This window comes from Pelophylax lessonae (genome assembly GCF_965119305.1).
Source record: "Pelophylax lessonae genome assembly, chromosome: 5".
NCBI lineage: Eukaryota > Metazoa > Chordata > Amphibia > Anura > Ranidae > Pelophylax > Pelophylax lessonae.
The window spans coordinates 502,331,792-502,356,162 of record NC_138772.1 but is presented as its reverse complement, the minus strand read 5'-3'; the positions used below and the strand labels follow the sequence as shown (position 1 = coordinate 502,356,162).

At 38.3% G+C, this 24,371-nt stretch overlaps 1 protein-coding gene across 1 annotated transcript in view; it reads left to right on the top strand.

Moving 5' to 3' along the window:
• The window catches only part of CSMD3 (CUB and Sushi multiple domains 3), a 1,619,578-nt gene that overhangs the window by 190,009 nt on the left and 1,405,198 nt on the right, over positions 1 to 24,371 (top strand). Inside the window, exon 2 of the mRNA XM_082258441.1 lies at positions 17,224 to 17,446. Coding sequence (XP_082114567.1) covers positions 17,224 to 17,446 — 223 coding nt within the window. The remainder of the gene's footprint in view (positions 1 to 17,223; positions 17,447 to 24,371) is intronic.

Sequence of the window (24,371 nt, the reverse complement as noted above, 5' to 3'; positions counted from 1 at the left end):
AATGACGCCGCTGCGGCTGCCTCGAACTTATAAAGACTTGGTCACATGCTTCAGACGGCCAATCACAGCTACTGAGACATTTGCAGGCATGGCTGGGATGGCTTAAGGCACACCAGTTAAACGATTGTTGATTGGCTGTTGAAAGCCCGCCATGAAAAGAGCGCCAAAGCATGCAAAACCCGGAAATAAAACGACCGAACACGGATTTTTACCCGAACATACAGTAAAGTGTCCGTGTCCGTGTTCGGGTACAAAAAATCCAATTATTCGGTACGAACACGAATAATACAGTCCGTGTTCGCTCAACACTAGTCATGATGTTTTTTTCTGTTTTTTATTATCTAAATTCTGGAAGCACAAACATTGCGGCCACTAGATGTCACTGATGATATAGGAACTACACCTATTAGAGAAAATACAGTAATTTTTTAGTTATGACTGTGTGGATGCTTGCAACATTTATAGAGCGAATATTTTTTACATAGACCCCTAAATGTTTAGAGTTTGTAGTGGTATAGAAGTGGGGACCGGGTGATCGACATTCTCAAAAGTGCAGGTTTATGAACAGGCTTTAGAAAATGATTCAACTTGAACTGAGCCTTGTTTAGGGGAAGGGGCAGCAGGAGGGTTAGTTATTTATGCTCTTCATTTGCAGGATGTTTTTTTTTTTTTTTTTAAAGTTTCGTTTTCTAAATAGGTTAACTTTAACGCTATTTGTTATTTAATGTAATTTTTTTTTTCTCAAAGGCACTCATTTTACAATATTTTTATATGTTAATATGGACATTGGGGTTGATTTACTAAAGGCAAATCACTGTGCACTACAAGTGCACTACAAGTGTTGGAAGTGCAGTCGCTTTTGATTTGAGGGGAAGAGCTAAAATTAGGGAAAGCTCTGTTGATTTTTATCATCCAATCATGTGCAATCAATATTGCTTTTTTTTACTTTTCCTTGCATGTTCCCCTCAGATCTACAGTGACTGCACTTCTAAGTGCACTTGTAGTGCACTTGTGGTGCACAGTGGATTTGCCTTTAGTAAATCAACCCCATTGGCTTATGTAAAGCCTTGCTGTGCCTTAAATCACTGGCGTATATTTACTAAAGCTGGAGAGTGCAAAATCAGGCTCACTTCTGCATAGAAACCAATCAGCTTCCAGGTTTTATTGCCAAAGCTTAATTGAACAAACGAGGTTAGATGCTGATTTAGTAAATAAATCCCACTGTTCTGTCTTATGAAGCCTTAATTTATCACCACTTCAAATTGCTTCTTTCTCTGCTTTCCCCAGTAGACATCTCATTAGGGGCCCATTTAGATCTATGAGTGTCCATAGACATGCATTTTTTTGTTGTTGTTGTTGCACTAGACAGTTGTGTTGTCATGCATCAATGTGGGTTTTCTTTGGGCATTGGCAAGTATTTTGACATAAAGGGGTTGATTTACTAAAACTGGAGAGTGCAAAATCTGGTGCAGCTGTATATGGTAGCCAATCAGCTTCTAACCTAAGCTTGTTCAATTAGCCACTTCACCTCCTGAAGGTTTACCCCCCTTCCTGACCAGGCCATTTTTTGCAATATCGCACTATGTTACTTTAATTGACAATTGCGCGGTCATGCGACATTGTACCCAAATAAAATGTATGTCTTTTTTTCTCCCACAAATATCTTTCTTTTGGTGGTGTTTGATCATCTCTGTGGTTTTTATTTTTTGCGCTATATACAAAGAACGGCTTACAATTTAGAAAAAAAACAATAATTTTTACTTTCTGCTTAAAAACATCCAATAAAAAAATGTAAAAAAATCTTCATCAGTCTGGGCCAATATGTATTCTGCTACATAGTATTGGTGATGATCAGCGACTTATAGCAGGACTGCAATATTGCGATGGACAAATTGGACACCTAATTGACACTTTTGACACTTTTTTTGGGGACCAGTCACACTATTACAGTGATCAGTGCTAAAAATATGCACTGTTACTGTACTAATGACATTGGCAGGGAAGGGGCAATCAAAGGGTTAACTGTGTGCCTAGCTAATGTTTAAGTGTAGTGGGGAAGGTATTTTTAGTAGTGGAAGGCATGGATTGGTGTTTCTGCTTTACAGGAACACAAGATCAATGCCTTCTGTACTGACAGAATAACAATCTGCTTTGTTTTCATAGGCAGATTGGCATTCTGTCAGTGTACGGAATGATCAGCGGATGCCAGCGGACATCGGGTCCATGAGATCAGCAGATCAGCTCCCGCTGTGTAAAATCACAGTGGGAGCAAGCCACTGGCAGCATGCACTTGTGTCCAAAACCTAGAAATGCGGAATCACATATATATTCATGATTATGCACAGTGCGGCTACCCTGTAGTAGTAAATCTGCTTTGAGGAGGTTGGCAAGCTCTGACAAAAAAACAAAACCTGGAAGCTGATTGGTTTCTATGCAGAGCTGCACCAGATTTTACACTCTCCAGTTTTAGTAAATCAACCGCACAGTGATGTGTGTTTTCAGTGCCTTTTTTGAGTTTAGATTTTGGAGTGGAAAGGGTTAACAGTCATTGAATATTTTGTATTTAGAAGTGGGATGTATAAGATACATCATTTTATTTTTGGAACGGGCTGTTTTGATTCTGTTGGCCAGGAACTTGCCAGCTAGGTTGGCATTGGCATAGGTAAGTAGTTTCAACCGTCTGAGGTTAGTATCATGTCTCTGCAGTAATAGGAGTCTGAGATCTTCTCTATGTTTTTGTAGAGTGTGGGATATCACCTGGGATGGTGTTTCCTTATTTTTACATTCTAGGTTGTGAATTTTGCATAGTAAGGTGTCTAAACGGGCACCATAGCGTCTCTTCAGGGTTAACAGTCATTGACCAAGGCTTGCTTATTGCATATTTCCAGTGCAATAAAATGAACTAAGAAACATATTTTATGCATTTTGATGCACCATCGTTGACTTTTATAAACCTTCCAACACATTAAAACAGTATTTTTTAAAACACATTGCACAGAATTATTAGGACAGAACCAGATATTATTTTTATTATGAGAAAGTTGAACATATGGTTTTTAATACATTGCAATGTGTGATGAAACAGTGCAAATGGGCCCTTAAGCTCACATTTATGCCCAGCCTGAAGTTAGTGGTATTTAAAGTAACATTAACATTAACATTACATTAACCTGTGACAATCTTTGTGAACAGACCTTTAGAGAAAGAAATATTTCAAAATATAAAAAAATACAAATATTTAGAAATAATAGAGCCACAAGTTAGATACATGACCTGAAAACTAGACTGCAGGACTACTATGTTTATGATTTTCCTCATTTGTGATCAATTGTGTCCCCTATTTAGAAGTAGGTTTTTCAAATTGGATTGTAAATATGTTGTGTATTGTGAATTGGCACACCTGAGATTTATTTTCTTTTACAATGTAAGGTGAAAAGTTATTAAAATATTTGTTTAAAAAGAACCTGCATTTTTTTTAAACTGTGTGAACTATGCAGTAATAATGAAATAAGGGTTTGATTGCTTATTCTAAAAATGCCAATAACTTATGGTAATAAAGATATCTACATGAATTATGATGTGACTTGATAATTTTTGTGGTTAAAAGCTCCCCTCAGTTTTTTGTAAAGGCAATTTTATCCAGATATAAGAAAAAAATATCTGACCAGACTTCAGTCAGATCTGAGGCTTAAGCCACCCATAGATGGATCAATTCTTGGCCGATAAAGCAGGGACCGACTGATTGACTTGGGTACAACCAGCCTGCTGTATTTCTTACACATAATTACTGCTGGCGGCGACAGCTGTTAGCAGAAATCTGTGTTCTGTCTCTATAGGAAGATTTCCCCTCTTTTCCTGTTCTGGTGGCAACTCAAAAATTTGGATTCATGCTCACCCTTAGTCCTTAGAGTCAGATAGGCAATCAATCCTTTAAAATCATTTTCTCAGTTCTATTTAGAGGCTAGAAGGTAATATATATATATATATATATATGTGTGTGTATTTATAGTAATATATAAGGTAATATATAGTAATATAAAAGGAAGTAATTCCTTTTAGTAGCTAACTAAAAATTCTAAAAATATAGGCTTTTAAAGCTTTAGGTATTAAAATGGAATAAATGCCTTTTTATCTTGGTACATCGTCTAATTTGCGTTTTTTTATTCATATTTAGTTTTGGTCTCGGTTTGACTTCAAAGCAGGCCTTCCCCCTAAATACAAACTTACTTTGCCCCACCTTCTTCCATCTTCCCCCTCCCTCACATTGGATGTTTTTTTTCCTAACTTCACAGGGTTTTTGTGCTGTAATGCAGCAATTATGTCCTCCCTGTGGCACACCTATACATGCATGGGTCTCCCATGCATGCGTGAAGATGCAGTAGGTTTTGAAGTCCCAAACCTAGCCATATCTAAGCATGTGCCAAAATCGTCCTGCATGCACAGATGTGCTACAGGGCTCTGCTGTGATATGAAGTCTGACCAGAGCCTTTCAGAACATCTGCACATGCACCAAATTAGCAAAGATTATGGCACTGGAGGTGAAGTGGGGCTAAAGCATAAGGAGACTGAAGTTCCTCTGTGAGTGTTAATTCTTTAGTGCAGTAACTTAGCATTCACTCTGATGAAGTCATACCAGGGCAAGACAAATTTGAATTTGTTGGAATTGCATACTGCACTTAACCACTTGCCGACCGCTCACGTTGAGGGTACTGCGGCAAAGTGGCTCGTTATTGCCCAGCGACGTAGACCTACGTCGCTGGACAACACCCCCTCTCGGCGGCGCGCGTGCGCCGCCGGGGGCTCGCTCCCACTGTATTCGGACACAGCGGGAGTTGGGCCAGTGGAGGAGACGCGATGATCACCACCGCTCTTCCCCGATCGTCTGGGATCGAGTGGGGAAATCCGCCCACCAAAGTGGGCGGATCTCCTATGTGACAGACAGTCACAGATTACAGGATTCAGCATAGCTGAACCTGCGATCTGTGTTTGTGTTACACAATCCCCTCCCCCCACACACGTCAGTAAGCATGAGGCATACATTTAACCCCTTGATCACCAATAAAGTTAACCCCTTCCCTGCCAGTGTCATTATTACAGTAACAGTGCATATTTATAGCACTGATTACTGTAGTTATGTCACTGGTACCCCCAAAAGTGTCAAAAATGTCAGTTAGGGGTCCAATCTGTCCGCCGCAATGTTGCAGTCCCGCAAAAAAAATCGCAGATCGCCACCATTACTAATAAATAATAAACAATAAAAATGACAAATCTTTACCGTAGTTAGTAAACGCGATAACTTTTGCGCAAACCAATCAAAATACGCTTATTGTGATTTTTTTTACCAAAAATATGTAGCAGAAAACAAATTGGCCTAAAATGTTAAAAAATTTAGCTTTTTACATTTTTTTTGGGAATGTTATATATCAGAATGTAAAAAATATTGTTTTTTTTGTTTCAAAATCGTCGCTCTTTTTTTCAAAAATGTAAAATCGCACAGGTGATCAAATACCACCAAAAGAAAGCTCTATTTGCGGGGAAGAAAAGGACATACATTTAATTTGGGTAAAGCGTCGCATGACTGCGCAATTGTCTGTTGAATTAACGCAGTGCCGAATCGCAAAATATAGCCTGGTCAGGAATTGGGTAAAATATTCCGGTCTTAAAGCGGTTAAAAATACACACATTGAGGATTTTTTTGTCAAAGACATGTAGCTAAATACATTTTGGCCTAAATATATGACAAAAATTTAATATATTGGATATTTTTTAACTGTCAAAGTAGAAAATGTCAATTTTTTCGCAAAATTTTCACTTTCTTTTTATTTATATCGCAAAAAATGAAAAGCACAGAGGTGATCAAATACCACCAAAAGAAAGCTCTGTTTGTGATAAAAAAAAAGCACGTAAATTTCGTTTGGGTATAGGGTTGCAATTCTCAGTTAAATTCGCGCAGTGCCAAGTTGCAAAAAGTGGCCTGGACGTAAAGCAGGAAAATCCTCCGGTGGTAAAGTGGTTAAAGTACTATAGTAAACTATATGTGTGTAGTATAGTTCCCAGCAGGTCCTCCCACCTCCACTCCAGAAATTTGGTGTCCAGGTGCTCCCTCACTGGCTACTGACATGTTCTCCCCAGGCTTCTTCTGGGTGTTGATCCTTAGAAATTTTGATTGGCCAGGCTGAGATGATGTCACTCTCGCACATGTGTAGGAGTCCATTCATCTTGGCAGAAGCTGAAAGTGTGCACAGGCAGAAAAGAAACTTAAGTTCAAAACAGATTAAAATTGAATTCAAATTCCACTTTAAGACCGAGGTTTATTACTTTTCAAAAGGAGCTTTTTAGTGAATGAGGTTACAATTAATTTTAGGCTAAGCTAGGCTGCTCTATTGCATTGATTAACCAGAACAAAAAAGAGAGGTACTTTTTAACCTAACACAATACATTGGCTCTACATTGACATTGACTCTTTTAACTTGCTTGAAGTGTGAATTTCAATAGGACCAATAAGTGAGATCCAATGTCACATTGCACTGTATGAAAAATATTAATTGTTAATTTTTTTTTTTATTTATTTGTCACATTTTTAATTTTTTTTCATGTGACTAATTTTTTTTACAGGATTTGTAAAAGCAGCTTGTGTAAATTGCAGCTGTTTATAGAAAAGCTCAATGAGTTCGACAAGCAATGAGATAAATGTTTCCCAGATTCTGACTGATGTCACAAGTGCAGTAATCCACATTATAGATTTTATTATGTTTACCAGCAGTAATAACCTTGGCAGCCTAATATTAGCACTTCAAATACAGTGTAAAAGGTAGAAGGAAGGTGTAAGGAAGATGAAGGAAGATGGAAGGAAGCTTCATTGTGTATCTGTTTCTTTTCCGTTCTGGGAAATAGGACTGACAATAAATCTTTCAAACATGGATCAACATCACAGACTTTATACTTTAGCTGTCTTATCAGTGTTAGGGCTCATTAAAGAACAACCTAATTTAAAGCTGGACTCAGGCCACAAAACCTTTTATTTAAATATATCCCTCAATGGTCACAAAGGACTCAAATCCACTCTCTGTACAACAATTACCTTTGAAAAGCCAGATATTACCTTGCAGAAGTAGCAGGGACATCATTGATATTCTGCACATGGCCTGTGCAAAGAACATTGCTGTGGGTGGGACTCAACAGACCCCAATCCACTACATGCTGTCTGCAGAAAACATCAGGAGTGGGCCACTACAAGACCAGTTACTTTGCACAAGGAGAAATCACAGCAGGAATTGGTCTGTACTTAAACTTCTTCTCATGTGCAGAAGCTTTTGCTACTCCCTGAAAAGTGATCCATGGTAGATATCTTTTTAGAAGACATTTGACAGGAAGTGAAGAGGCGATATGTCAACTCCTCACCACCTATTTTAACCCTGAAAAGGCTGAACCACTATTGCATATGGTTGCATGCTGCATGCAGCCCAGCCCCATACACTTAAATAATGGGAGGTAGTAACACTGCACATCAACTGTTCGCTTTACCCCCCCCCCCCCCGGTCTCCCTTGTGAATGAGTTCTTACAATAAGAAACAAAAAAAAAAGTCGGTGCTAAGCACCTGTCTCCTGTGCTCTGAGTGGTGTGATCCTCTATCGACCTTGGCCACAATCATGCAGCTACTGAGAATTTTTGACTCAACATCGCTGGATAGCTTTGGCCTTGCAGCCCCTTACAAGACCAGGGTAGTCTAAGACCACTAGAAACAAACAACAAACACAAGGGCACACCGGCCTAGTGCATTATCCTCTAAGAGGTTTATTTAATTTAAAAGGTATAAAAATACTCACAAATGGTACAAGCACATCAAATAGCTTACGCGTTTTAAAGGCTTGGCTTAGACATGCTACTAAGGCTCTGAGGAAGAGGCCAAGCCTTGAAATGCGTAAGCCTTTCCAAGCTTCAGAGGATGGTACATCCTGTATCTTGATGCTGATGGCAACTTACCTATTTGATATGCTTGTACCAAGAACTCGTTTGTGAGTATTTTTATACCTTTTTAATTAAATAAACCTCTTAGAGGATAATGCACTAGGCCAGTGCGCCCTTGTGTTTGCTTTTTGTTTCAAATGAGTTCTTACAGCCTGTTTACTTTAATTAGAGTGTAATGGGTAGCTGTATTGTGGAAAAAAGGCTAATTGTGTTTTTTTTTTAGGATTTAGGGCTAATATTATATTTTCCAAACATGAGTTAACATCAAAGACTAACTTCTTTCACCTTCTCTGTGTCATCACTGTTAGAGCCGATTAAAAGTACAACCTGATTTAAAGCTGGATTCCGACTGCAAAATTATTTATTAAAATATATCCCTCAAAAGTTACAAAGGATATAAACCCATTTTGTGCACAGCATATGCCTTTGCAAATTCAGATATTATCTTGTAACATTACTAGTGACATCATCAATATATTGCACATAGCCTGTGTGTAGTGTAGATCCCAGCAGGTCCTCCCACTCCATGCAGATTTAAGATCAGTCACCCTATATAAGGACAGAGAGCATCAGTGATTGTATTACAGGAGACTTGATCGATTACTGCTGAGATCACCCAGATATACACAAAGCACACCATGATTTATATAGCAATACACAAGGCTCTTGCATTTATCCAGTATTTAGTTAGCCCTGATTTCATCTTTAAATTTAGGTCAATAAGGAATATACCAACAATATAACAAAACGAAGAGCGTTGTATCAATTAGCGGTTTACTTTGCCATCATTGACTTAGTATTTATTGTTCCTTCTTATGACTGAAATATCTTTATAAGAAATGACAGATGATTAACTAGGCTAGAAAGTTAAATTGTTTTTCATTTACTATAGCGAACATTCTATAGACACCACAGGATTCGATAATTCATTCATTTTCTTCAATATCCAGCAAGATTACACTTCATAAAGTTATGATTAATAGAATTTGCCATCTACTTATCACAAGATAACTAGATTATTAGCCATTTCAGAGCACAATTAAGATATAAGGAATAAGGGATAAATAATAGTAATACATTAGATGACATGTCACATTAGCTCTGATTAATTGTATTTTGATTGAAATAACTTATATTTCCTTCTCTACATGTATCAGGCAACTGGGTCAAATTGGTCCCACTGAGCCTTCTTTATACTTGTGCCTCACAGTATTGCTTTTGTTTTGCTTTTTAATAGATTTAACAAGTTCGTTATTAAATCCTATGTAAACCCCAAAAGACATGGCAGCTTATCAGTTCTTAAATTTGATGGCTGCATTTGTTTTCTTTTTCAAGCTTTTTCTTGTCACACTTCCTGTCCTAGAGTGACATCACTCACTCACTGTACTGTATCTATGGCAGAAGCCGTGGTCGCTGCCCAGGCTGGACATTTAAACACGTCTTTCTCTCTTCATCTCCATTTTACGGGAGTGGGTAAATTAGCAGTTTAACAAAGGAAGATAGCATTGCTTGTGCTTACAGTTCAGCTCGCAGGAAGTGATATGCATCAACAGGTATTGTCTATACTTGCTTAAAAAGTTATTTATGTGCAAAATGGAAATGAATGCAGCCACCACAAATAAGGACTGGCGTTGGATGGTGATATGGCTTTGGGATGATTCAAAAGCATTACATTTATTGTGCACTTTATTTCTACTATTAAATTGTAATAAATAATTAAATAATTTAAGTCACCATCAAGCAGAATCAGTGGGAGCCCTGAGTTAGTTTTTCTGCAACTAGACGGTCCCATCTGAGGGTGATGGGATACAGTGACACTTAAAGTGTGTTGATGTCACTGCAGTAAACAAAGATAGGATGTTGAAAATGGAAGCAGGCTTATCTGTGCTTTTGTGGCAATCTCAGGATATTTTGCCTTTACTTTAATACAGTACAAATGGAGATTTGAAGTTGTCTCAAACATACTTTTAAGGCCATTGTCATTTGCGATCTCAAGCAGAAGATCCTCTTCTAGCACGGACAAAGTCAATTCACCTGGCTTATTGACAAAAATGGGTCATGGATCCATTCCTTCCTAGTTTGGGGTCTTTTGTGGTTGGGAAGTAATGCTCAAACTCATTTGAAAGCTGAGATAGGTGATCATGCACCAACAGTAGACTTGTAATCTAGATGCTTCACATGTGCAGTTTACAGTATTGTTCCTGATTCTATGAAGATCTAATGCCTCTGCTGATCTCACAGGAGGCAGAGCTCAGGGGGGAATGTATGCAGCTATAAATACAGATCAAGCTTGCTCACTTGCCACTGTTCACCTCCCGCTGTGGGGCCCTGCTCACTCACTTCCTGCTGTGAGGCCTTACAGGCCATGGTCCAGTACCGGTCTACAGCCCAGGGGTTGGGGACCTCTGTTATAGACCCAAATAAGCAATTAGCCCTTGCAGTGTAGGTGTAGGCCCTTTACGAGGGATATTTTTTTACATTTCCAAGTTAGGCTTTAAAACAACAGATGTATCAATTGGGGAAAGCCTGGGTAATGAATAAAGTCCATCTCAAAACGATGTAAACCATAAATGACCCAGCTTTTACTTTGCTAAAGCACTGTGAATTATTTGCTTGATTGCAACACTTCCTTTCTACATGCATTCCATGGCCACATTGTATTTCTCATGGTGGGTTTCCTGATGGCAAAAAAGTGGACTATACCAGTATAATGAGGCTTATAATAACCACTTCCCGTCTCAATTTGGAAGCCTATTTGAGAGGGAGACAATACAGAAGGAACAGAGCTTTGTCACCCTACACCAGCCTTTCTCAACCTTTTCAACGTGGATGAACCCTTGAAATAATTTTCAGGTCTCAGGGACCCTCTGTTAAAAATGACTATATTTACAACTCATGCAAAATTAGTAGTGTGATGGTTGGTGAGTGGGATGAATGCTCCTTAGACTTGTGGACATTAAGAAGAATTACCTTCTTCCAGATAGCTAAAAAGATCAATGGTGTCAGGGGAACTTATCTGAGAGGCAGAAATTGCCCATTGTTCCAGGAACCCCTAGCAACCTCTGGAGGAACCCTGGTTGAGAACCACTGCCCTATACAGTGAGTGCCTGGCCAATGATATTCAAGGAAGGATTGTATTATTCAAAGGCAGATTTTAAAATATTGAACATTATATCTACACTTACTTTAACATCTTCAAGATTATATGAGAGTGTAGTGATTGGGTTTACATACTGGTATATTGGATTGGGTATATATGGTTTAATAGAAAATGTGGTATATGTACGATATGTGGATAACTTGTGCTGGTTCTAGAAGTGCAAAAAATAAAACAGAAAACTGAAAACATTTACAGTAAATGGAAGTAGGAACTGCAGCTTAAAAAATAATTGCAACAGCGAGAAAGATTTGGGGAACTATTTACTACTGGACTGAAAGAACATTCAATTAGTTAACAGTTTTTCTTTCACATTATTTAGTAAGCTGAAAAGCTTTTTCAAAACATAAACCGCTTTTCAGGGTTGGCATGCTTTTAAAAAAGCATTTACCTATGATTTTATTTTTATTTTTCACTTTGTAATAATACTATTAAAGTTGATTTTTTTATAGTACATGCCATGTAATAACGGCACATGTTGTGAGGTTGGGGGATGTCTTGAAACAACTACTGATCTGTAAAGGTGGAGGATATGGAAGTACATCAGGCATCATATAACTCATTAATTAGCTGTGAGTCATTCAGACCTCTATTGCCCTTGCTCGATATTTGTCAAAAGTAGCAAATGTCACTGATGTACATCAACTTTTGTCAAATCTAAATCATAGAATACCCCAGATGTGATAAGATAAAAAGATTTATATTTCAATCTCAGGCATCTTTCCCTTAGAGATTCTAGAACAGACTCGAACACCATGTTCATTGCCCAGAAGACAGTATTTGGCTCATTCTTAGAATTAAACGACTTACTGACTGTATAAAATAGATATCCGGTGGCAAGGCAGCTCTGCTGCAACAAATCACGTACCTAGTACACGATCTGGCACTTTCGGTTAGGGGGAATGTGCACACTCCTGAGGATCCGGCTCTGCTGTGATTTTACACAGCAGATGCCGATCATGGGTGCCGGTCAAAGATTACAGACACCTGCCGATCGTCCAGAAACACACAAAGGACAGGGCTCTTCCTTTGTAAACAAGCAAAGCAGGGAATTATATTGATTACTTCCCCTAGTAAAAGCACCACACATTCTATGCATAAACACTAGCTAGGCACACAATTAACCCTTTGATCACCTCTGATGTTCAACCCCTTCCCAGCTAGTTTCATTAGTACAGTGAAAGTGCATATTTTTAGCACTAATTACTGTATTAGTATCACTGGTTCCCAAAAAGTGCCAGCTAGTGTCAGATTTTTCTCACCACAATATCGCAGTTCTGCTATAAGTTGCTGATCACCGGCATTACTAGAAAGAAAAAAATTAACAAACTAAATAAATAAAAAAATCCTATAGTTTGTAAACGCTATAACTTTTGCGCAAACCAATCAATATACGCTTATTGTGATCATTTTTTTTTTACCAAAAACATGAAGCAGAAGACATATTGGCCTAAATGTATGAATAAATGTGATTATTTCAATTTTTTATTAGATGTGTCTTATATCAGAAAGTAAAAAATACAGTTTTTTTTTTTCAAAATTGTCAGGTTGTTTTATTGATTATAGCTCAAAAAATAAAAAATGTAGAGGTGATCAAATACCACCAAAAGAAAGCTCTTTTTGTGGGGAAAAGGGCATACATTTTATTTGGTTACAGTGTTGCATGACCGCAAAAGAGTTAGTTAAAGCAGCGCAGTACCATATCGCAAAAAATGGCCTGGTCTTGAAGGGGGGGGGGTAAATCTTCCAGAGGCCAAATGGTGAAAGGAGTTGGTTTATGCAACATTAGGATTCCATGGAAATCAAAAAATGTGGATTTTTTTAAAAGTAATAATTTACACAGCTCTCTCTGTAATGTTTAGTTTTAAAGAGAATTAGATACAAATGATAATATATTGTACACTCCTATAAAAACATTTGTAGCCAGCTTTAGGCTACGTTCACATGTGGGCGTAGCAGATCGTGGGCAGAATCACCGCGATTCTGCCCACGATCCAGAAATCATTGCAAATCGCGGGACGCCTGTGCATTGCCCGTGATTTGCAATGGCACCCCAAATGCTGTGCCGAATCACGGTAACATCGCACAAACAAAATCACGGGACACATGACACCCCAAAGAAGCTCTTGTACCTTTTTTGGGCGTCATGCATCCCGCGGTTCTGTTTGCGCGATGTTACCGCGATTCGGCAGGCAGAAATCGCGGCAACATCGCACAGTGTTTGGGGTGCCATTGCAAATCATGGGCAACGCACAGGAGTCCCACGATTTGCAATGATTTCCAGATCGTGGGCAGAATAACAGTGATTCTGCCCGAGATCGCTACGCCCGCATGTGAACGTAGCCTTAGTGTTATGAGCAAAGCCTACAGTTTTTGGAGGCCCATCTAATTAATTCAAAATTAAACAAACCTATGTTAATGAATAAACCATAATGAGGTTTTTATGATTTGGTATTATTTGCAAAGTGAATTTTCACCAGTTACCAAGCTAAGGGAAAATTCACTTGCAAAGTGAACATCTTTTTTCCCTTTAGTAAATCAATCCTTCAGCTGTTACTTGTTAATTGTTTATGCAGCTTTAGAACTCTGCTGTCTAACTTTCCAAAAATGTATTTATTTTTTAAAGAATAATTTGCAAAACCAAAGGCAAATAAATAGGTTGTTGAGTTTGCAAGGACATTTTATCTTTGCAAGGGAATTTTCCCTTAGCTTAATAAAGGGATTGAAGCTCTGCTGACTTTTTTCTTCCAGTCTTGTGCAAATACAACTACTGTTTTTTTTTTGTTTTTTTTACCTTCTTTGCACGTGTTTAACTATTATTAAATTTTCACTACAACCTAATAGAAACTTCTCTTGCAAAATAGACTATTTGCCTTTAGTAAATCAACCCTTTAATTTTTATAGGAGTGCAGCCTTACATTTCAGATTAGCTCTATGTACTGTCTTCTCTTCCTCTGAAGCTGGAAATACATTATACAATTTTCTTATTCACTTTCTTCTTGATTTACCTTCAACTATGTAGTATTAGTGCCTATTTGATTGCATACAAATTGAAAGAGTTTAGGTTTAACCTCATATTATAGGGTTTTGGTAAATCTAGGAAAACTGTTCAAGAAAGTTGTATAATTTATGGCCAGCCTTAGAGCAGAAGGATCAGCTGCCTGAAGTGACCACAGAAGCTGCCCTGTCTCCTGCCCCACCTCATTACAGGCGGTCCCCGGGATACAACCATCCGACTTACAAACGACTCCTACTTACAAACAGAAGGAGACAACAGAAAGTGAGAGGAAATCTCCCCCTAGGAAGGGAAATTCACTCCTGGAAGAGTTCTCATGGGAAAAAGGTGTCTCCACTGAAGCTTTATCAACAATCCTTGTTTTCACAACAACCCAAAATTTTCAAAATCCAGTGGTCATAGGGTGGAAAGTGAGGTGAAATCTTCTGAACAGGGGCACAGGCAGCAAAACAAATGGTACAGGGGTGTTAACCCTTCCCTATGCAATCCAAAAAACGTAAAAATCATTCCTTTGGTCGGAGCTAAACTTAAAAATTTTACTTGTTCCGACTTACAAACAAATTCAACTTAAGAACAAACCTACAGACTCTATCTTGTTTGTGACCCGGGGACTGCCTGTACTGCTAATCTACCCTTATAACTCTTACAGATAAAGTTGCAGTCATGATTACAAAAAAGGAAACCTAAAGGCTTTATTTTATACCTCCAGAAACTGTCCCAACATTGGGCGGAGGCAGGAGACAACCTCCGTGAGAGCTTCCAGTGTCATCTGTGAGTTAGACCAGCCATACACGGTTTGAATCTTGGCTGGTACAGCAGGAACTTGCTGAGATTTAAACCGATAATGGGCAGGCTGAATGTACCAAGTTGATTGATCAACTTGGGTACAAACAGCCTGCCAGATTTAATTGGGATTAAAAATGCTGTTTTCTCCCATTGTGGGTAGGGGCAGGCAGGCAGGAGAAGCCACCCCGCAAGGAGAAGTAAGTCTCTGTGAGTTTGGCAAGCCATACATAGTTCGATTCTCGGGTGGTTCAGCAGGAACCGCATGAGATTCGAACATTGAATGAGCAGGCTGAATGTATCAAGTTGATCGATCAACTTGGGCACAGCCAGCCTGCCGAATTTACTTGAGATTATGAATATAATGCCCATATATAATTTAATTGAGATTATCAATATAATGCCCATCTCCACCACCCCCATCCCCCACGCCACCCTCAGCGGGGGGAGAAGACAATTGCTGATTCCCCTATCAGCACTGTCTGAGTTGATGAGAGAATTAATGCAAATTACAGGTTGAAGGAAAGAAATTTGCATTGTGTATGCCAGCCAAAGGCTGCTGTATTGTAACAATTCAAAAGTGGGGATTCAGGTAATTACAAATGTGGTTCCCCCTTAAAATAAGCATACTGGTGATATATTTAAAAAAACTATGAGTTTCTTAAAGCAGAATTTGGGACACAGCAAAACTGAGTATTTTGAGTGAAACATAAGGTAAAGTTAATGGTGTACCCACATCAGTGCTGTATTTTGGCCTAGGCCAACAAGGCCCAGGCCTAGGGCAGCACTTTGCAGGGGGGCAGCAAAAAAGCTGCACCATGCACGAGTAAAAAACAGCCTCCTCCTGCCTCCCCCACTAAAAAGAGTTCCTGACGGCATGCACTACACACTTTTAGTATAGTGCCAGTTTTATAGGGCGAATTGGGCTGGAGGGCAGGGTCCAGGAGGCACATCAGTCTGGCACCCCCGTAAAGCAGTCACACTGCTACCTCCTGGTATGATATGGTATGATATGATGGTATGATGATGGGCACTGCTGAGGCTGAACTTATGGGAACTGATGAGGCTACACTGATGGGCACTGATAGACTGTGGCTGTGATCTGTGGTTTAAAGATGACAGGGCGGGTCATAAACAGGAAGAGGTGTGTCCTTTACAGGAAGGGATGCGTCATATTTAAATTAGGGGGTGCACAAGTTTAGTCAGGCCTAGGGCAGCACAAAACCTAAATACACCACTGACCCACATGGGTAGCAAAGATAACATTTCACAAACAAGCCTTTGACTCTGGAGCCCAGTGCTGACATTGGGGTTGATTTAAAAAAGGCGAAGAGGTTGTCAGCTTTGCCAGGGAATTTGCCCCAGAGCTTAGTGAATGTGGAAACCTTTTATTTTGCAATGCTCAATTAATCACAAGGAAAATATAACAAAAAGAAAACATTTTTGCTTGCACAAAAATGGAAGTAAGCAGAACTTTAATTCATGCACTAAAGCAAATTATACCGTTTCTTTACATTTAACCAGCCTGTTGAAAAGAAAAAAAAACTGACAGATCCCGGCACCCACACAGCTGATATGGATACAGGGATTTCCCCTGCTACACTATTGTATTCTGACAGTGTGGGCTCTCTACCTCCATCAGAATACACAGATCAGCACTGCAGCCATTGGCTGCAAGTGTGAATTGAATGGTGGTTTTTCCAGCAGGACTGTTCGACAGAAGCGGGTATATCGACCAGTTTCTGTTGAACAGATAGCTGTACACACGTATCGAAATTCAGCATGTTCATGCTGAACCAGACAGTTTTTGATTTTTTCCATTTTTGATAAATTTACCTGCAAAGATGCAACTTCCCTTGCAAAGTGAATAGTCAACCCCATTGATTTCAGAATGCTTCTTTCTTTCTCTCCTTGTTGCACCAATGGAAATCTCACTATGAAATATTCATTAATTGTAAAAGACTTTCCTGGTCACAAGCTTGCTAACTGTTACCACAAGGTTAGAAGCGCCGTGTCAAAAATAATATCTAATCTCAATAATGTTTTGGTGTGATAGTCAAGTCTCAATGTTCACAAACACTTGGCTATATAATGTAGAAGGATAATATATTTAAGTAGGCCCTTGAAAACTATTACGTTTTTAATGCTACTTTGATGTGTCGTACAATGAAAACTGTCATCCTGGTTAGCTAGTGATCCTGGTTTTACCTGCTCATAATTATTTTCACGCCATTCATATAAATGGTCTTTAAATGTTTCTTTAAAGCTAATTGCTTTTATTTTCTTTTCTCATTTTAGGATTTATATATACTTGTGGTGGAACGTTAAAAGGACTGAATGGAACTATAGAAAGCCCAGGCTTCCCATATGGCTATCCAAATGGTGCAAATTGCACATGGGTAATAGTAGGAGAAGAACAAAATAGGATCCAGATTGCCTTTCAGTCATTTGCTCTTGAAGAAGAATATGATTATCTATCATTATATGATGGACACCCACACCCTACGAACTTTAGGACAAGGCAAGTTTATCTTTTTCATTTTTCAGTTAATTAAAGCATTTTATGCCTGTGATTTCAGACCTTTGTTCCTGTCAGAGGAGATGGTTTTCTACAAGACAGGATCAGGATATGTGTCATGGACTCCCACACTGAGAAGAAGCAGCAATCATCATAACAATTATACATTTTCATACTGTGATTTGTCTAGTTAAAAAAGAAACTGGCATGACAAATATCAAGTGATCTTGCTGAGGCAAACCTAAATTCATTACATTATGTGAATATAAACTTGATTCCTAATTCTTGTTTTTTCTTAATTTTGGTATTATTCACATCGGCATTCATTTACCTTTTTTTTTTTTTTTTTTCAATATTTTCTCTTTTTGCATTGTGTGTATGAACAGAGAAGAGCTGAAACAAGAAGTCTGCACTATCCAGATTTCCATAATAGTTTATTAAACATACAGTATCTCACAAAAATTAGTACACCCCTCACATTTTTGTAAATATTTTATTACATCTTTTTGTGTGACAACACTGACCAATATGAGAGAGTGAGAGAGCGATAACACCAAATTTATCACACCTGCTCCCCATTCACACCTGAGACCTTCTAACACTAATGAGTCACATGACACCTGGGAGGAAAAATGGCTAATTGGGCCCAATTTGGATATATTCATTTAGGGGTGTACTCATTTTTGTTGCCGACGGTTTAGACATTAATAGCTGTGTGTTGAGTTATTTTGAGGGGACAGCAATTTTACACTGTTATACAAGCTGTACACTCACTACTTTACATTGTAGCAAAGTGTCATTTTTTTTCAGTGTTGTCACATGAAAAGATATAATAAAATATTTACAAAAATGTGAGGGGTGTACTCACTTTTGTGAGATACTGTATCATATCATAACCCTGACCGATATAGTCAATTTAAAGTGGTTGTAAACCTCAGGCATGAAATTTGAACAAAGCATATCCCTCTATTGTGTGTACTTGTCTCAGTCCAGTGCAAGTGTCAATTCTGTCCACTGCCTTGTTCCTCTGCTATAAACATGAGTCAATTGTGACGGGTTTTCCTGACGCCAAGTGTAAAATGGTGACAGGGGAGGGAGTGCCAGCTGATTGACAGCCTCAGCTCTGTTCTTGTGTGCTCTGTGAAGTGAGGTGCGCCCCCTTCCCCCCAATCATCTCCCAGATCACTCCTCACTGGTGTAAGGTTAACAATGTGTAATGTAACCAGATATGGTAGTGGACTATGAAGGGTAATGGGGGAGGGGAGGAGGAAAGACACAGATGAAAATTATTCTACCAGGCCTGGGTATGGAGGATTTGAATACCTCTAGACCAACAATAAAAATAGATTGCATTTAAAACATTAATTCATATTTATTGACCATAACACACAGTGAAAATTAAAAGAAAGGAATACAGTCATAATAAAGTGTAACAGTGTATGTATATCACATTTCACATGATCTATATGTGATCTACTTGTGGATCTACGCATTTCGCTCACATTTAAGGAGCTTCTTCAGGATCCAAAAGAAACACCTTAGATGTCGTCCTTCCCGTGGAGGTAACTGCTGGTTTGGTGAAAAATACTCTTGCTGTCTCTATTCCTGCTCTCTTAAAATATAGGCATACCCTTTTTTTCATGGGATGGGACTGACTTGCCCCCAGGGTAATGGACCAGGGGATCCACCTGGCTGTCCTTTTCCTCCCCCTTCATGTTTTTTTTGTGCCTATGTACCTCAACTCTCATCGGTTTTTGTGTATAGATTTATCATTTTTTCCTATACTGATTTTGATTCAGTTGCTGTTCTCTCATACAGATTCCATGATGTCATCACATGTCATTTAGTCTTGTAGGAGATTTATCGATTGATTTTAAACAATGGAATCTGTGATATGATTAAAGTCTATCTGGTATGCATGTATCTTTTGAATGCTGAAGAATCTCTTTAAATGTGAGCAAAACGCGTAGATCCACAAGCAGATCACATATAGATCATGTGAAATGTGATATACATGCACCGTTACACTTTATTATGACTGTATTCCTTTATTTTAATATTCACTGTGTGTTAAGTAAAATAAATATGAATTAATGTTTTAAATTCAATCTATTTTTATTTTTGGTCTAGAGGCACATTCAAATCCCCATATTTAGGCCTGGTAGAATCATTCCCATCTGTGTCTCCCCCCCCCCCCCATTACCTTTCATAGTCCACTACCATACCTGGTTACATTACACATTGTTTAAATTATCCCAGGGGATGGTGCCAGTTATCTGATAGACAGACCATCCCTCTCCATACAATCTAGAATCCTCACTGATGTACCTTCAGCTTTCCATCCCCTGCTTTTCAGAGCTGAGAGATCCTGGGTAAATTCTGTACTTTGAATGGATGTAGGGGAAAGACAGCTGAAAATAAACAGCTACAACTTATGTAGGAGGATTTGTTTCATCTCTGTGTGTCACATGTGGCCAGTCACTTTACTGGGTATATGTAAGGGTTTACAACCACTTTAACCTTGCTGGCGGTATGATTCTTTCAGATTTTAGGTGCTGAGAGCGGTACAATAATTTTGCATGTAATTCTTAAGGACGAGCAGCCCAAACCAACTATTTACATATGATTTTTTTTTTTTTTTACTGTGCGTACTTCTTTATAACATCTCGGGTATGATAAAGTTTGAAACACAAAATCAAAAAATATAATATAATAAATAAGTTAAAGTATATATATACATATATATATATATATATATATATATATATATATATATATATATAAGCATCGGGCGGAAGATCCGGCTGCCGTATGCCGATGGGACACATCGCTAGATCCCGGCAACAAGGTAAGCAACCCTCTACAAGGATCCAGCGATGCTCCCTGGCGGTACCCCGGGTGTGGCTCGGGGGTACCGCTAATGGCACTAAAATTTCCCCCCGAGCCACACTCGGGAATACCGCCAGGGAGGTTAAACAAGAACTGCCCCCCTGCAACTGCACACACAACATCAATTTGCAAATAAGAAACAAAATATTGCAAAAGGATAATGAAAGCATATTCACCATAGGCTCAATGCAATCCCATGGCTAGATTGGATAATAAAGTTAAGCAAAAACTGTAAGGGTGTAGATTATCCTTCAATAGTCAATATGACTAAGGTATAGGAATAATATTGTATATAAAGTCAGATATTCAACAAAAAATGAGATGGCAGCAGAAATATAGACATTTATTACATTCAATAAATCAAGAAAAATGACAAAGAAGAGAAGTGAGCCCCATGTTTGTTGAGACTCCACTGCTGGTCCCTTGACTGTCTTTGCCTTCATTTCATTTCTGTTTGCTACTAGAGGAAGACACTTTTTATAAAAACTTTTAAATTGGGTATTTAAAGTAAAAATCTCTATCCTTTATGATCTTTAACTTCTTTTTTTCCCTATATTAACCACTTCTGGACCGGAAGGTTTTACTCCCTTATTGACCAGGCCATTTTTTGCGCTATAGCACTGTGTCGTTTTACCTGACAATTGCACGGTCGTGCAACGCGGTACCCAAATAACATTGATGTCCTTTTTTTCCCACAAATAGAGCTTTCTTTTGGTGGTATTTGATCACCACTGTGGTTTTTATTTTTTACTCTATAAACAAAAAAAGAGTGACAATTATGAAAAAAAAAAAAAAACAATATTTTTACTTTCTGTTATAAAATACAGCCAAAAAAATATAAATAATCAAATTTTTTAATAATTTTAGGCCAATATGTATTCTGTCACATATATTGATTGATTTGCGCAAAAGTTATCGCGTCTACAATCTAGGGGATAGATTTATGTCATTTTTTAAAATTTTTACTAGTAATGGCGGCGATCAGCGATTTATAGCGGGACTGCGACATTGCGGTGGACAGATTGGACACCTAACTGACATTTTTGACACTTTTGATGGGACCAGTGACATTGCTACAGTATTCAGTTCTAAAAATATGCACTGTTACTATAATAATGACTAAAGATATTAGTATCTGATCTGTATGGCACACAACATAATAAAGGAATAATTACACTTAGAATGGTCATACATGGTCGAGGTTCAGTAAATTGATAATGAGGAAAAAGAATAAGCAAACCGTTTCCAAAAGCTGGTGAAATGTTCCTATTAATCTTAATAAATGGATGTACATTTTTCCAATTTGCAGTCAGTCATACAATCAGTTAATCAAAATGAGTAAATTCCTCTATCCTGTAATACTTTGCAGAGCACACAAATCCACATGTTAATATAGAGCATAAAAAATGAGAACTTTGTAATTCTTCTGATTGTATAACCTTAGTAACTAATATCTAGTAATTGGTTTAAGTAAATGATAAAAATTCTAGGGGGATTTTTTTTTTTTCTTTTAGAGGCATTTATTTATAGTTTTCATGTGTAAAACATATTAAACAAACAAATAGATGCCATCTGAACATGGTGATGGCAGTAGTGTTAGCTACGCAGAGCCCATCAAAAGTACAACTCAGGATAATACATGCTAGACCGTTTGTTGAATAGCAATTCCATTGGTAAAAAATAGTCAGAGTTATTTGTACAATGAACCTGGGCAAGCCATAGCAACCAGAAAAAAAAAAAAAACAAGGTAACGGAACAACTACACATACAATCAGAGTTGTATAAAGTACTCGAAACCCATACTTGAGTAAAAATACAAGTGCTCGATCAAAAAGTGACTTGAGTAGAAGTGGAAGTGCTCGATCAAAAAGTGACTTGAGTAGAAGTACTAAAGTATTCAATATTTTTTGTACTTAAGTATTGCAAGTAGTTTTTTAAAAAAATTTGCTACTCAAGTACTGAAAGTAAAAGTACCAGTAGTTTTGAAAAAAAATTGCTACTCAAGTACTGAAAGTAAAATTACAAGTACTGTGTTATGTAGTTATTAAAGAAAGAAGTCAAAAGTTTGAACATCATATTGTTTTTTATTATTTCAAATGCAGCTTTTATTTATACATACAGTAGCATTTATTTTCGTATGCGCTGATAATACACATGTTTTGAGCTTCATGAAACCTGCCATCTACTGTTCTGGCAGTGGTAATTTTTATAATAGTAACGAGTAACTATGCAGCACAAAAAAAAAGATCGGAGTAGAAATATTGAAATCATCGAAAAAATGTAGTGAAGTAAAAGTGGAAGTAGGAGAAAAAAATTCTACTCTAGGAAATTACAGATACCGCCTTTCGGTACTTAAGTACAGTAGTGAAGTAGTTCTACTTAGTTACTATACATCTCTGCATACAATCACCCACTACACCATACACATACATACAGTATCTCACAAAAGTGAGTACACCCCTCACATTTGTGTAAATATTTTATTATATCTTTTTATGTGATAACACTGAAAAAATGACACTTTGCTACAATGTAAAGTAATGATTGTATCAAAGTGTAATTTCCTCAGTGTTGTCACATGAAAAGATATAATAAAATATTGACAAAAATGAGAGGGGTGTACTTACTTTTGTGAGATACTGTACATACAGTGATCTCTCCAAATACAAATAAAAGGTTTAGAGCAGACCTATTAAAGAGACAATTGAGAGGAGACCAGATCCACCACCTGAGAAGCCGTGCTATCCAGCCATGGTTGCCACACTTTAGTGAATTTTTTAGAGCATTCTCTGCCCTTGTAAATAGGTTTTTACAAAGGCAGCGCCTAGTTTATTAGACGGCAGACATATGGCAGAGTAAGCAGAGCTGGATCCTTCCAATGCTGCAGGATAGCCTTTTTTGCATAGAAAAATATCAGACGAAACATAATACGCTTACAGGTAAGTGGAACATAATTATCTATAACACCAAGTAGTCAAATTTCCAGAGTTTTGGGAGCAAGTAGGCCAAAATGGGTTGTTAGCATGTCAAACAATTCAGGTTTGTACAGGACCAAAACATGTGCAAAGCGTAAGCTGAGACTTCCCCACACCTAGGGCAGCAAACTTGGTCTGTCAACCCCATACGATTCCATTTAGCAGGAGTGTAATGCAATTGGTGAATACATTTAAAATGTACAAGTTTATCAGCCGTGCTAATAACATCTTGCTGGAAGGTTTCGGTGACCTCCTCCCAATCTTTATCTGCAAGATCAGGAAGGTATGCCTGCCATTTCCCACAAGAGGAAGCAAAGGGGTCTGAACCTGCAGATTGTAAAGCATTATAAAATGTAGTTACCAATTTATCAATATAAGGCTCTGTCATAGGATGTTCCAAAGGAGATGTGGTCAAGTCCACTCTCAGCAGTCCAAATTGTGACGTAGTAAGGGGTACTTGAAAAATAATTTATTAGACACAGAAGCCCTCTCTTTTAAAACATCATAGGAGATAAAGGTTCTCTCCACATACACATGAAATAAGTAAATAATCCCTTTAGCTATCCACCAAGACACATCTGGGTGCTTGTAAAGTTTCTTGAAGTTAGAGTTGCATCCAATGGTGCATTTGATACAAGGAGATATTTACCACCACAGAGGAGATTTCCTGCTGTGGACCACGTTAACAATTATACATCCATGGGGGAAAATTTCCCACACAACGATGGTACCCGACAGTGGACCTCATCTTTTAGCACCCTGGAAGTACCTTGTAGAGCTAACATTAGAGTGGTGGAGGGGTCAGGAGCATCCGGGTGAAACCAGTTATACACATAAGTCTAGGGCAAAAATTATTTTGTACGTCTTTTCTTGCAAAAGACAGTGGGTGTACTGATTGGCGAGAGGGGGAGCCAATCAGGGGGTCTGGCGGACGCGATGTCTGCCGGCCACCCACGATCGCTCCCCAAACAGACAGAAAGGCGGTCTGCCTATGTACTCATGGTGGTCTGCCTTGAGTACATCCCCCACACAGTTAGAAAGCACTCCCTAGGAGCACACTTAAC